The following is a 14413-nucleotide window of genomic DNA, read 5'->3' on the forward strand; positions in this document are numbered from 1 at the left end:
TTGTCTTTTTGAAATAAATATTTTTAGTATTTGCTTATATTTTAATATAATTTATATTTAGATGTTAGGCCACACACATGCTATTCACTGCGGTTGGCAACGCTTATAATAAATTAGTTAATTACATAGTACAAGAGCTACGATTTTTTTGAGGTTCATGTTTTATTTTTATACTTTTAATTTCTGTTCACTATTAATTTATTTTAAAAATTAAGAAGTCAGTTTCAACTTTAATTATGGTCGAATTTCAAACAATATATGCCTTAATGGCATTTATAATTTACTTTATATATAATTTTTCTTATGTCTACAAAAATTGTTTATTATGATAACGTAGATAAAATGACACATTTATCTTGGAATGAAATACAATACTAATATTATAAATGCGAATATTTAGATGGATGGATTGGAAGGAGTCTCCAGAACGGATCTCGCTTGAATTCAGCATACAAATAGAACATAGTCTGGAAGAACAAATAGGCTACTAAATACTGTCTTTACATGAAGACGGAGTCGCGGACGACAGCTAGTCTTCAATAAGAATATTTATAATTAAATTACATGGCAGTAAGTGGTTTATCTATTTAATTTCGTAATCGTTGTAAACGTCGGAGTTCAATTTGTATAGTCATCTCATCACACCTAGAATGGATTTATTATCTATTGTGTGGTAGAATACAAAAGCATAGTATAAACACGCAAAGGGTAACTATATCGTAAAACGGACATGTAATGTTTTATGCTACTTATATTCGCAATTCTCGTTAAGATTTCGCACATGACTATAATCAATCTGTTTCAAATTTTGAACATTCCTTTGTGTAGTTCCATTTTCTAAAACTTTTTTCAGACTTCAAAAAGAAGGAGGTTATCAATTCGTCTGTATGTTTTTTTTTACTCCGCCCCTGGTGTTCCGATTTTGATCGAAAGGTTTTGCTTGCAGGTGTCCCATTTTTTTAATATTATAGCTAGAAAATAGCGAGGTGACCGCTGCCCATAGACATTGCATTTGCCACCTTTAATCACTCTTTATCCTTGAAAAGTTGTGATAGCAATAAGTTTTTATATATTTATTATGGTAATAAAAACTCAAAACAACTAAATAATTCTTTGAAACTTAGTTTTTTTTTATAACAGAAGGGGGCAAACGAGCAGCGGGAACACCGAGGTTCAACGACGCCCATGGACATCAGTAATACCAGAGGAACCGCAGATGCGTTGCCGGCCTTTGAGGTGGTGATAGGCTCGCTTCTTGAAGGACCCTAAGTTGTATAAGACAGGATATCAATATTATTAAGAAAAAGAAAACATATTATAAATGCTTAAAAATTGTTTATTGGCATCTACAATCAACATGACTAATTTTAAAATATCTTTGTTTACTAAATACTCACCTCTTACATTTGTTTTTTTATAATAATAATGAAAATATATATAGTATGCACTCATACCATCTTTTGGAAAATTTCTGCCTAATATAAGACTTTCCAATCGACAGTTTAAACTATATTCACAGTTAACTACAGTTTAAACTATCGTTCCATGATAAAATTTGTTACAAACACTCAAAAAATCATTAAACTTTTTGAGTATTTTATACAATTGTGAATGTGGCTAATCTAAAATGCCCCCAAGCACCTAAATATGTTTTAAATTTGACATCAAACGATATAGAATACCATACTTAATACAAGAAAAACTCAAATGCATTTACGCTACAATTACACTTTGAATTCATTTACTCAGACGTATCAATAAATAGTTTTGGTGTTCATCAAAATTATTATAATTTATTTAAATTGACTTATTGCTATAATTTAAGTAATTAATTGTGCCAATATTAACTACATATATAATAGAAGAAAACTTTATTAACAATTTATTTAAATATTTCAAAAAGCATTAAATATAAAATATTGAACTTCATTATTCTCTATATGCTTGTTTCTATATTATTGCTGGACTTATATTATTATTGCCCGTATAATAGCCTTAGAAAAATAAGATGTTTTTAAGCCATTGGTACTTACATCTTGGAATGAGCACCTTTTGTAAATACAGGTACGTAAAATTTACGAATTCATAGCGATATTCGGTACTATAAGTGGGCTAATAAAATAGGTCATATTTGACATTTATCTATTTAAGATTCATCATAGATTAAATTGCTTAAAAACATCGATTAAAATGAATTAATCGATATTAACTTGTAAACATTTGTAAATCGAATACACTTAGCAAAAATCGATGTTTTTCGTTCGATTTTGTAATATTTAGTGTTTAAAAAGATAAAATTCTCACTGAAGCAACATTGTAACGACGTTCGATTGGCATTATTTAAGTTAACCAGTTTTGTACTGTTATCTTCAAAAAAAAATATTTTAAGTCCGTCGTTTCAAGGTTACATTTTGGAACTTCATTAAAATGTCAAATGACCTATTAAATTGGTCCACTTATATCTTGTTTTTTTTTCAACATGGCTGACATGCGAACGTAAAGGCACTTCTTAAACATCATATAGGTTACCATGGCAACAAAATATAGTACAAAAATAACAATGTACTATATATAATGCTATGTTCGTAGACAATAATATAACATTTATCATATCAATTCAAAAATAAATATATCTTTCATTAAATATTGCAAAACGAGTTTTTCACGCACTTCACAAAACAAATACTGGATTCCAGCAACAAGATGTTAAAATAAATAATAATAATTTTGAAGAAGCTGCATTCATTTGCTGTGGGTGCTAGCGTTTGCACCTCGACTTTAATTTTCAGGATCTATTTTTTATTCGATGACCTGGAAACAAAGATATTATATTTTAGACATACCTTAATTTACATATCAACACACATTTATAAAATCAATCTGTCTGTATGTATAACAAAATAAAATAAAAAAAATGTGCTTTAAATGTTATACAAAAGCCTTAAAACAAAAATCAGACTATGTTTCATACGTACATTTTAGCTTAAACATATGTTAACCTTTTTATACCGTGACATAACTAACGGATTTTTGACAAACCGTGGCTATTAAAAACATTATTATTAGCGAAATTAGTTCTTGACCAATAAATAATTAAAAACTTATAGCAAAAGTAGTACCACGTCTATATCCTTCACCGGCGTTCAAAGTTTTAAACGTGTTTAACTATATATTTTTAAATAGGTTTATAATATTACTTACTATTGCGCGGCAATACGACGGCTTGTTGATCAGTAATGGTGCAAATGTAAAGATTATTATGGTAAGAGTATTTGACCGTAAGATGCTTATCATCCCCAACACATGGATCATAGAATCCTGGTAACTCCGACTGAAATAGAAAAAATAAATAATTATTAAAATATTTTAAACCTGTCAGCTACTTAAAAATATATATTTTGTGAATTTTCATAGGTATAGAAACAAATATAACTGAACCGGTGAGAGGCGCTACTATCGATAATAGCGATTAATGCTGTCAGAATATGTATAAAACATACTTACATAGAAAATGACATGACAACTACAGTATAAAGGGGATCTTTTTTTTAGATCATAAGGTAAGGTAAAAAATAAACAAACTGTATAAAATTATTTTTTTATATCATAAGGTGGCAAACGAGCGAGCGGCCACCTGAAATCGCTGGAATAGCGAAGTGACCGTTGCCCATAGACATACGCAATCGCATATGCGTTGCCTACCTTTAATCGACGGAGGAGGGGATGCACAGAAAGAAAATATCTTCCCCTTCCATGCATCCTCTCATGCCCCTTTCATGCATTCACGCCTGTCTTCTGTGTGGTCGTGGTACTTCACCGGGCGAGCCGGGCCAATTCGTGCGAACATGTTAAAGCGGGCTCTACCACTGTTAAAATTAATCTTGCGATATTTTTTGACTTTGGTCAGCTCACTAGCGCCCCCCGGTAGTGAGCTGACATCATTTAGTTTGACTTATGCCCACCGGTCAGATAACCTTGTCGGTCTATAATGCAGCGTTTAAGAAATTCAGCACTTTTATGCAGTACAAACCTCGTAATCGTGTAGTTTCCATGGCAACTGTAACTAAACACATTGTCATGTCTACTGTGAAAACTTTCATAACACCGCATGTGACATGTTTCGACAGTAGAAGCCCGACATTACCTATACAATGATACATTCGTTTTTCTACATCTAAGGGGGTCCCTTCTCTTATTTTATTGCTAAAAAATTTATAAAACTAGTCAAAATAGCATTTTCTATATTTGTGTTGTCAGTTCATAAAAATCTCCATTTAAGTTAGGGGTAACTAGGCCTTTTCCAATATGGCTAGCTGAATGTCAAAAAAATCAGAGAATATCAATTTATAACATTATTTTATTACAATGGCAACATTGCTTGTTCGGTGTGATTGACGTCTGACAGTCACTGCATCTGTCAGTAATGCGTTTGACAAGTGACAGACTTGATTTAGAGACAGCGCCCTCGCCGGTGTGCGCACTGCACTGACTGAATAAATCAATATTGGATAATATCAAGCAAATAATTAATAATATCTCGGAATTCGGCATCACAATAATTTCCTTCAACATAAGAATGTGTCACTTCATTTTTTATACTCTTAGAAAAAAAAAGCGACACTGTGCTGGAGTATCGGCGCAACACAAGTCCTATTAAAATATCAACTTATGTGGCTTATGTCTCCTTACTAATCAATCTGACGTTTGACTTGGTAACGAATTCTAACAAATATTGTTTAAAATATATTTATTTGTGCGTTAGTAACATATACCTTGCTAGCTTCTAGTAACTCGAGCCTGGAATCCTTAACAAGGCACTGCAGAGGTATGGTAACTTCAATCACTTCGGAATATCCGTGTGGTGATTCTGGTTGAACACCGTCACCTGCTTCATCTGGTGCCACATCATGGCTATCTGCACCTACAAATAGAAAACAAAAAATCCAAATACAGGGTCCAGAAGTAAAGTGACACAAGTATGTTAAAATATTATGATGATGCTTATACAGGCTGTCTGGAAATACCAGTATTTAGGTATTCAAATACTTAATACTATTCAAATACTGGTAAATTTGACTTGTCTGTAGCGGGAAGAGGGGAGAAAAATATTTATATGGAATTTATAATAGACTAATCTTCATTATTTTTAAGTAACTTGCACTATTACTAATTTAATAGCGTCAATAGCCTAATGGTTAAGTGTACGGATTTCCGATCACGAGGTCGGGGGTTCGAATCCCGCCATTCGACTATTGTCGTAAACCATGTCCTAGCACAAGCCTAGAGCTTAGTTGGAATGGCAAAAGAAATATTAGTAAATTTATAAAAAAATCTGCTAATATTAAAAAAAACCAATTTGATTAAATTTATTCATACACTGCAAATTGCCAGCAATAAAAAGCATATTTTTGTGTAAGTATTCCATACTTCCTCTGGGTATCTGAGACCAAATTGGCCATTTAAACCATATTGTTATCTCTGTTTAGTTAAAGCTAATGACAGGGATGTCAATATGTTCTGTACAAGAATTTTGATCTCAGAAACCAACAGTTTAGTTATTTAATAACTGTATTTATAATCGTTTAAAAGATTTTTGTCTATAAAATTAAAATTCACATATGTTTACTATATTAATTAATATCGGACACCATGTGCAAGAATTGAAATGATATTTAAATCGATTTACCTGCAGGTAATTTTCCATACAAAGCTTGCAATATAACCAAGCCTTTCTTTTTCTCCTCATCATTCCTGATTCTCGAATAGGTTTCTCTCATCAGTTCTACAGTAGCACGAGCTTGTTGCTGCATTTCTTGTAACCTATTATAATAAGATAAACAATAAATTAATCTTACCAATATTATAAATGCGAATGTTTAGATGTATGGATGTTTATTTGAGGGTATCATTAGAATGGCTGAACAAATCTCTATGAAATTTGGCATAAACATAGAACATAGACTGGAAGAACATATAGGCTACTAATTATGTTTATTTTTTACATCGTGCAGACGGAGTCGCGAGCGATCGCTAAATAAAAAAAAGTACTTCAATGTTAATCATCAATCAGTTTCTATATCACCTTTCTTTGTGTTTAATGAGTTTGTATTACAATAAATGTGAGTTTTCACTGGAAAAACGCTACAAAAACAATGTTGTCCGTCTTCATAAAAAAATGAGAGGAATGAGGTCTTTGACATATCTGGTATGTTAAAAAACACCTTTCTCTATACGCAATCAAAGGTTTTAACAAAAAAAATGTACTTATATAAATACCTTTCGAAATTCGCTTCCATAGATCTTTGCCTTTCTCTTTCTTGACGCTCTTTAGCGATAGGATCCAAGACCATTTTCTTTAAGACCAGCCATGAGACCAATGGGACAACAGTGGCATAAAACACAGGTGATGGCATCACTTCATCGCAAAGATGCATTGGCACTACAATTGTTTGTGACGAACAGCTCCATCTATAAATAATTTTAACCTTATTAGTATATAAAACACAGGCTAGATTCGCTATATTTTAGTCAAATCAATTATAAATGAACAGCGGATAAGATTAAGTGAAATATGAGATATCTTATTTTCTCCTTTCCTCAATCAATTTCATTCAGGTGCATGATGTGTTATCAGACACACATTATGTTGTTATTATTATCATCTATGGGTGGCATAGAATTAACCATATATGACTTACCCATTTGAAATATTTTTAATTGAAATTACACTTTCAAGGTTATAAATAAAGTTATTACATTATATTAAGTATTATTAATTAGCTATAAGAGATTATGATTTAATCACTTTGTAGTATTAATTCTGGTTGATAGTAACAACAAAATATATTTAGTATTATTATTCTAATTATGTATCATGGATCATGTCTGATATGTATTAATCTTACTAATGGATGGATGGACAGATTTAACAATGGTAGAGCCCGCTTTAACATCTTCGCACGAATTGGCCCGGCTCGCCCGGTGAAATACCATGACCAGACAGACGACAGGCGTCAAGTGGAAGCAATTCCGCGTTTCGTCTGATGAGTGTGCGTCCCGGAGACCTAATTTAGTCCTCTTTCCCTTCCTACCTTTTTCTTATAAGGAAAGGATGGGAAGTGGAAGTGGACTTTCCGGATGAGAGGATGCATAGATAGGGAAAACATTTTATTTCTGTGCATCCTCTCCTCCGTCGATTAAAGGTAGGCAACGCATATGCAATTGCGTATGTCTATGGGCAACGGTCACTTCGCTATTTCAGCGATTTCAGGTGGCCGCTCGCTCGTTTGCCACCTTATGATATGAAAAAAAAAGATGTTTGTTAGAAGGTATCTCCGGAACAACTTAATGGATCTGGGTGAAATTTGGCATGGATATAGAACATAGCCTGGAAGAACACATAGACTACAAAACAAATGCTATACTTACTTAAGTTTGAGTACAACTCCAGTGGGCACTCCAACCATTACCGCAGCAGAAACACTACTATTCTGTGATACTTTCTTTTCAGCACCGTATTCAGCTATTGCTCCAAATGTACCAAATCTGTAACAAATAAGTTTTTCAATCAGAAAAATAATAGGTAAAATTTGTAAATAGCAATTCTTAAACATCACTTTACTTGCATTGTAATATTTTTTAACCATATTGTACAATTTCAATTTAATCTGTTCTACAGTTTGCATAAAGCGTGATAAAGTGAAATTTTGCATGCATAAAATATTTATCATTGGTTTCCGATACCAACATAACCGTATGTTATATAAAATATTGTTATCTCCGTTATGAGATGGATGACGAAAGCCAATGCTTCTGTCTGTCATCGCTACATGCCAGCCGACAATTCGCGAACATACCGACAAAATCGCCGAGCATTATTTAACACATAGGTATTTTAACACACTACGGATAATATAAAATGGTCGTTATTGTCGCGTGACACCACGCCTTTTCATGTGTGCGTTCGCTTTCACTGTCAAACAACAACATTCAGCGCCGGCGCAGAGCAACTCCCGGTTGCCAAATACAAGCTTACTTGATGTTATTGCGTTCAAACTTGAATATTTATCAGTCAATTTTAAAGGGAGGGGAAATATTTTCTTTCTGTGCGTCCCCTCCACCATTGATCACGCAACGCATTTGCAGATGCTTCACTTGCTTGTTTGGTAACTTTTAATAAAAAATACCACGTTCGAACTTTTTGTATCAAACATAATAACATAGAGCAAGCTTGTATGGAGACTCAGCATAAAGCATAGCTTTTACTATAAAATAAATAAATAAAAATTAACAAGATAAAGTGCATCGAATATATATCATAGATATTCTTCATTACAACATAGTAAAATGCCAATATTAATATAGCATTTATTATCCATTTATTATATTATTATGTTACATAATATTAATTAATAATATGCGTTTTATTATTATTACGTAACGTTTATAAAAGCGCGACATAGTGATGATTAAATTATTTATTTCAATATATTTATTACGATGTATTTTACTCGATTGAATAATTATACATCATTATATGTGTCCTGTTGAATTATTTAATATCCATATTCAATTGAATCATACTGAGTAAGATATTAATTAAAATAAGACAAGGATGTGAATATTGACATAAAATTGTGATCACAACATAACTATAGATAGACATCTATAAATGTACGTAAAAATTGCGACTTAAAATTAAAAAAAAAAAACAATCGCTATTCAGCTATGTACAAAAATTAAATCTTATCATATATACATTTAAATATAGAATGCAATGACTACATTATAGAACAGCACAACAAATAATAAATTGCTTAAAAGCATCTAAAATTAAAAACTATATTTCTTTACTTTTGTTTGTTTGTTTAAACGCGCTAATCTCAGGAACTACTGGTCCAATTTGTAAATTCTTTTTTGTTTGATAGTCCATTTATAGAGGAAGGGGCTTTAGGCTAATTATAATATTACGCTGCGACCAATAGTTTTTTTTTAATTACACTCGGTCGGAGTCGCAGGCGACAGCTACTTAAAATATACATTTAAGCTTCAGCTTTAGCTTCAGATGCTTTTATATACTAAGATAATTTTACAAGCATAATTTATTTCAAGATACAGTTTACAAGCTCAGCATAATATTTTTAAAACAAAGAATAAATTGAGATAAAAAACGTTTTAGTATAAGGTATATATAAATAGTGGAAACTGTGGAATAACATTAGTCTATGTAGCAAATCTAAATATGAAAGAAAGTTGTGTTAGTAACACTATAACTCAAGAACAGCTTAACGGATTTTGCTGAAAATAGCTGGGCAGTTAGCTTAGAACTAGGGGACAGGTATAGGATACTTATCAACCTGTTTCTATTTTAATATCTGCATGGACCAAGTTGCAGGCAATAGCTCATTATTTATTAAAAAAAAAACTTACTTGAGAGCCAATCTTAATTTCATATCATACTGTGGCAGTTTTCTCATAACATTGAAAGAAATGAACGAGTGTGGATTCCCAATCTGTAGGGCAGTGTTTGTGTGATATTTCTCTGAGTCTCGGACATACATGGATGTCATTGATGAACCACTTTGACCGCCTGCACGATATGTGAGGTAACCAACTGAATGTGCATCTAACTGCAATGCCATGGCTGGAAATATAAACTTGTTATATAGTCAGGATCATTAATCTTACTAATATTATAAATGCAAATGTTTAGATGGATGGATATTTGTTTGAAGTTATCTCCAGAACACCTGAACAGATCTTGATGAAATTTGGCATACATATAGAACATAGTCTAGAAGAATGCATAGGCTACTAATTTTGTTTATTTTTTAATTACGCGGACGAAGTCATGGACAATAGCAAGCTACATAATACATTAATATTTTCTAAATCAATGTTAGAATAAATAAGTAAATCAGTCGTAAAACGGATTTTAAAAAGTTTAATCACAGTTTTAGTTTAAAATAGTCTCACACAATCATCTTTTAATAAATATTTCAAATAAGATATAAGTAGAAAAGTTATATTTACTCGACACAAAACTCGGAACTATCCCTCTTGGAGTAAATTGCAGTACAGTGCCACAGTTTAGGAACATCACTCGGGATAATGTCCTAAACACCTTAAACCCGAGTAGTGGTCCATTACCAATACCACATTCTACTTCAGTCCACCCCTTTTCAGAACTCAAGTGACGATTTGATACATTCACTGATCCTGTACCTGAAATATCCATAAATAAAGTTATTGTTTAAAGTTATCAATTCTAATACAGCTGAATCTGGATACTCAAGTAACCAAGGGACTGTGATATAATAAACATTTCTCTCTTATTCAAGTGATTCACAATAACTCACTTTTAGAGAATTCCTGTTTATCTAGATTCGACCATAGTTCTAAATTTTTCTCTATGCAAGGTAAACATACACTAATAGACTACTTAACAATAAAACAAGGTGAGAATAGGCAGTATGACTTTAAATTTTCATACAAATAACACATGATCGTACAATGAATAAATGAAAATATACATTTTTAATATTGCAATATTATAAAGAAAAAGAAAGAAACCAAAAAGGATATCTGTTTTTAATCTTTATAATTCTCGTGCTTAAGTTATGTTAAATAAATTTGAAATTACCATTTCCATTTTGTGTAGAAATATTTCCAGATAAAGTCATGGTATTCCTTAGAGTAACTGGCGCATCAATGGATTGCTGAATCGTCATTCCGGAAACTTCTATATTAGGAATTAATGCTGTATCATCCCTACGACATAAACATATAGTAAAAATAAAAGAAAATATTAAATACTGTCCATTTTTTTTTTTAGTAAATAAAATTAATTTTCAAGTGTTCTAAATTAGTGATAGAATTAATATTTTTCTTAATTATAAATGTGTAGATTCTACATATAATGGACTATTTGCGTCATCTCTAGAACTCCGATGTTACTTACAGAATTTCATATTGATCATAATATTTTGTGAACATATCTGTTGCATTTATAGACAAAGTGATAGTGCCACGTGGGTTGGCAGTTTGCTGTAACCGCCGTTCCTCTCTCTCTCGCTTCAGCCTGAAAACATTTTCATAATTCATATTTTTTTATATCAATAGACAAAGTACTTAGCAAGAAGGTTTTCACAATAATCATACCTTTCATATTCATCTCTAATTTCCTTTGGTGTTCGAGTTCTAAATATAATCTCCCAACCATCCACTTCTAAGCCACGTTTTCCTGTGAAATATATTCTTTTGTACAATTAATTTTCCAGAGAAATACAGAACAGTTAAAGTAAATCTCAGGGATATTACCTAGGGTATCATAAATAGCTCTCTTGTGAGAATCAGACAGTACTTCATAAGCTTCTTTTACTTTGTTAAATATCTGTTCAGCCCATTTTTGTTTCTTGCTGTCAGTACTATGTTTGTCAGGATGAAACATGCGTGAGAAACGGCGGTAGGCACTGTTGATTTCTTCTGTTGATGCCTGAAAACAAATAAAGATTATCGTGTTTAAATAGTAGCTTATAACCCTTTGGTGGAGACTTATATGTCATGACAACCAAATAAATTGCAACAAAAAAGCTAAACTAAGGTTTTAAGAACGGGGTTTAACCATTATATTTTCTATTGAGCATATGATACGGCAAAATGATCTCCTTACCCGATAAATAAAACATAATAATATAACCTCAAATATGCGCAGCGGCATAAGAAAATTACATCATGATGTAATATTTTCAGTGTAAAATTAGATGAACCCTGGTATTTTGTAATATTACATTAAGTTTTTATCAATTAATTATTGACATAACTGGGATAGTTATATAATAATGTTGCAATAATGCTGAAATACTAAGTAACATGCGGTGAAGTATTTACCGTTTTTGACACATTTAATAATTGATAATAATTATCTTCGAGCAAAATACTTTCCCCTTCTTCATCCATTGTAAATACTTTTCTAAAAATTTAATTTATTATATTTCTATCAGTGTGTGAGACCGCCGTTGTCACATTTATTTTACAATCACAATGACATTAGCTGCTGTGTTGCCAGTGTCATTGATTTTTTTTTATTTTATTTATGTGTGCTGGTTTTTCACATTTTTTCAGAATGGTTTCGCCCTCTGTAAAATTATTCTAATACATTGGCATTTATCGTGAAAATACTTTATTTATTTATTTTTATCCCCATTTAATGCATACAGATCTTGGAATCACAGTTCTGGTGTAGGATATTGTAAATAAAATGAATCAGCTTGATCTACTTTTAGCAGTTTAGATATGCCAAGATATACAGACGTGTAGATTTAAAGAAAGCGAGGTATAAATGTAATTTTCCGCAGCTAGCTATAAATCATCCAAATAATAGAAATCCACAATTAATGTAAGATGAATGGAGATAGAATTTATAAAAAACAAGACGGTAATTTTTAAAAACCAAAACAGCGGTAGTCTAGAAATGTGAGATGAAAAAGCAATGTAATCAGTGGCAATTCACACTTATCTTATAATGATATGTTATTATACGTTAATTCTATATTGACGTGACAACGTGACATTAAAATCTGTAAGTAATCTGTAATAATCTCCTACTCATACTCATATTTATATTATCTGTGTAAGCTTTCTTCAACGACCGACAATCGACAACGATATTATGTCGAATATTTTTTTTTATTCTCTTTCAAATGTTCTCATAAAAATAGTGTCGTAAATGTAGACAAATTTATTTTAAATTATTATAGCATTACCGCTAAATAAAGGACTCAGCCATACATCAGGTGAGTGTTCATTAATTATTTTTAGAAATATGTAATACTTATCTGAAATAATTGATAGTTGTTTTTGTAACTGTATATGTTCATGATTTTTGTATTTTGCCTATGGTAAATATTATAATAGTATTTATATATGTATTAACTATGTTATAATTGAACGGTGGCACCCTCGGTCGATATCCAACATTTGTGTAGGTGTAATCATTTACATGAAATTTTGTCAAGTCGTAGATATATTGTTTAGAATTTAAGGATTCCTTTCCAACGTTAAAAATGCAAGATAATCAATTCACATGTTCGAAGTATATTTTGATGAGATGCTAAAATAATAATTATGCTTTCTCTTAATATACTCACATTGATATTTGACTTTCCCTTGGTAGGAATATAAATTACGTTTAAATATGCGTTTCTTAGTGAAAGTTTTTCAAACGAACTTTTATCTTTATTTGGAACTATCTGGTTAAACAAATACATAACAATTTCCATGAGTAATTATTTAATAATAATAGTAGTTTTGAGAGTTTTGTTATTTTTATATTTAATCATTTTGTAAAGTATAAAATGTAATATTACATTAATTATTGTATGGAAATTCATATCATTGATGGTAGTAAAATTAACACAAAATATTACTTATAAAAACATAACTTTTATGATTCCACACCCATTTCTGACTCATGTATTTAGTTAATATTATTGTAATGCAGTTGAGACAAGATATCTGTCTTCAAAGCTAACATAAAATTAAAACAAATCCTTCCATGCTCATACATTAACTCAGGTTCATTAAGTGATATAGCAAGTAGAAAACTGAATATAGAGTAAATATTAATTATTGAAATGTAATATGGTTACTGCTATACTTTTTGACAATTTTCTTAACACAATTGGCAATAAATGGGATAAAATAAGAATAAATTAACTCCTTGCTTTTTAAAATTAACTATGACATTAATTTGTTTATGATACATAAAGAGAGTTGATCAGCTAAATCTATGTTCTTCATAAATTTTTATACAAACAATTACTAATGTTGTTTATAATAAATTAAAAGGATGATTATTTATTTGTTACTAATGAGGTAATATAAATATGTCAATACTTCAGGCTACAGGTTACTTACTGATGCAACCGGTCTCTCTCTGCTGCTTAGCAAAATTATTGCTACTAGGTTATAACATCGATATAATTACTGAGTTTTTCTTCATGTGTCTTAAACATTTTAATACTAGCATGTGTTTATCGCAAACAGAGCTAATAGTTCTGTTCTGTAACAGTTAGGTGAATTTAAACATTTTTTGAGCATTTGCTAATTTCGTTTTGAAATGTTATTAAGTGGATCAATACTGCAAATGTATTAGATGTGTCCTACTCGGCTCAGGACACGGATTATATTCCTGAGCTGTTCAAGATCAAAGTCATTTGAAGAAGTTTGATTAGTTTCATTTCTGTGTCACCACATTGATTCATAGAGAGAACCGTTGTTTTTAATGTTTCTAGTTTTTTTTATTTCCTATATCCTAGTTGTTGTATATTTAGGTGAAGTGATAGGCTGTCGTTACATTGGTTGTAATTTACATGTGACCTAAATTAGATGAAACAAAAGTTAACAAATTTTA

At 31.0% G+C, this 14413-nt stretch overlaps 2 protein-coding genes across 2 annotated transcripts in view; one reads left to right on the top strand and one right to left on the bottom strand.

Annotated features, from left to right (window-relative positions):
• Positions 1-1367: 1367 nt before the first annotated feature.
• DnaJ-17 (dnaJ homolog member 17) lies at positions 1368-12040 on the bottom strand. The gene is made up of 13 exons (XM_013324083.1): positions 11890-12040; positions 11320-11494; positions 11161-11242; positions 10961-11080; positions 10643-10770; positions 10033-10224; positions 9430-9643; positions 7429-7545; positions 6277-6468; positions 5687-5820; positions 4773-4921; positions 3202-3331; positions 1368-2811 (listed from the first exon to the last, which is right to left on the bottom strand). The coding sequence occupies exons 1-13, from the start codon at positions 11956-11958 to the stop codon at positions 2786-2788; spliced, it is 1728 nt and encodes a 575-aa protein (XP_013179537.1). The 5' UTR covers positions 11959-12040; the 3' UTR covers positions 1368-2785.
• Positions 12041-12642: 602 nt separating this feature from the next.
• LOC106126342 (WD repeat-containing protein 47) overlaps positions 12643-14413 on the top strand; it is a 31322-nt gene continuing 29551 nt past the window's right edge. The window contains exon 1 of the mRNA XM_013323953.1: positions 12643-12794. The gene's annotated coding sequence lies outside the window, so the exon portion shown is untranslated. The remainder of the gene's footprint in view (positions 12795-14413) is intronic.

This window comes from Papilio xuthus, unplaced genomic scaffold (genome assembly GCF_000836235.2).
Source record: "Papilio xuthus unplaced genomic scaffold, Pxut_1.1 DF825017.1, whole genome shotgun sequence".
Taxonomy (NCBI): Eukaryota; Metazoa; Arthropoda; class Insecta; order Lepidoptera; family Papilionidae; genus Papilio; species Papilio xuthus.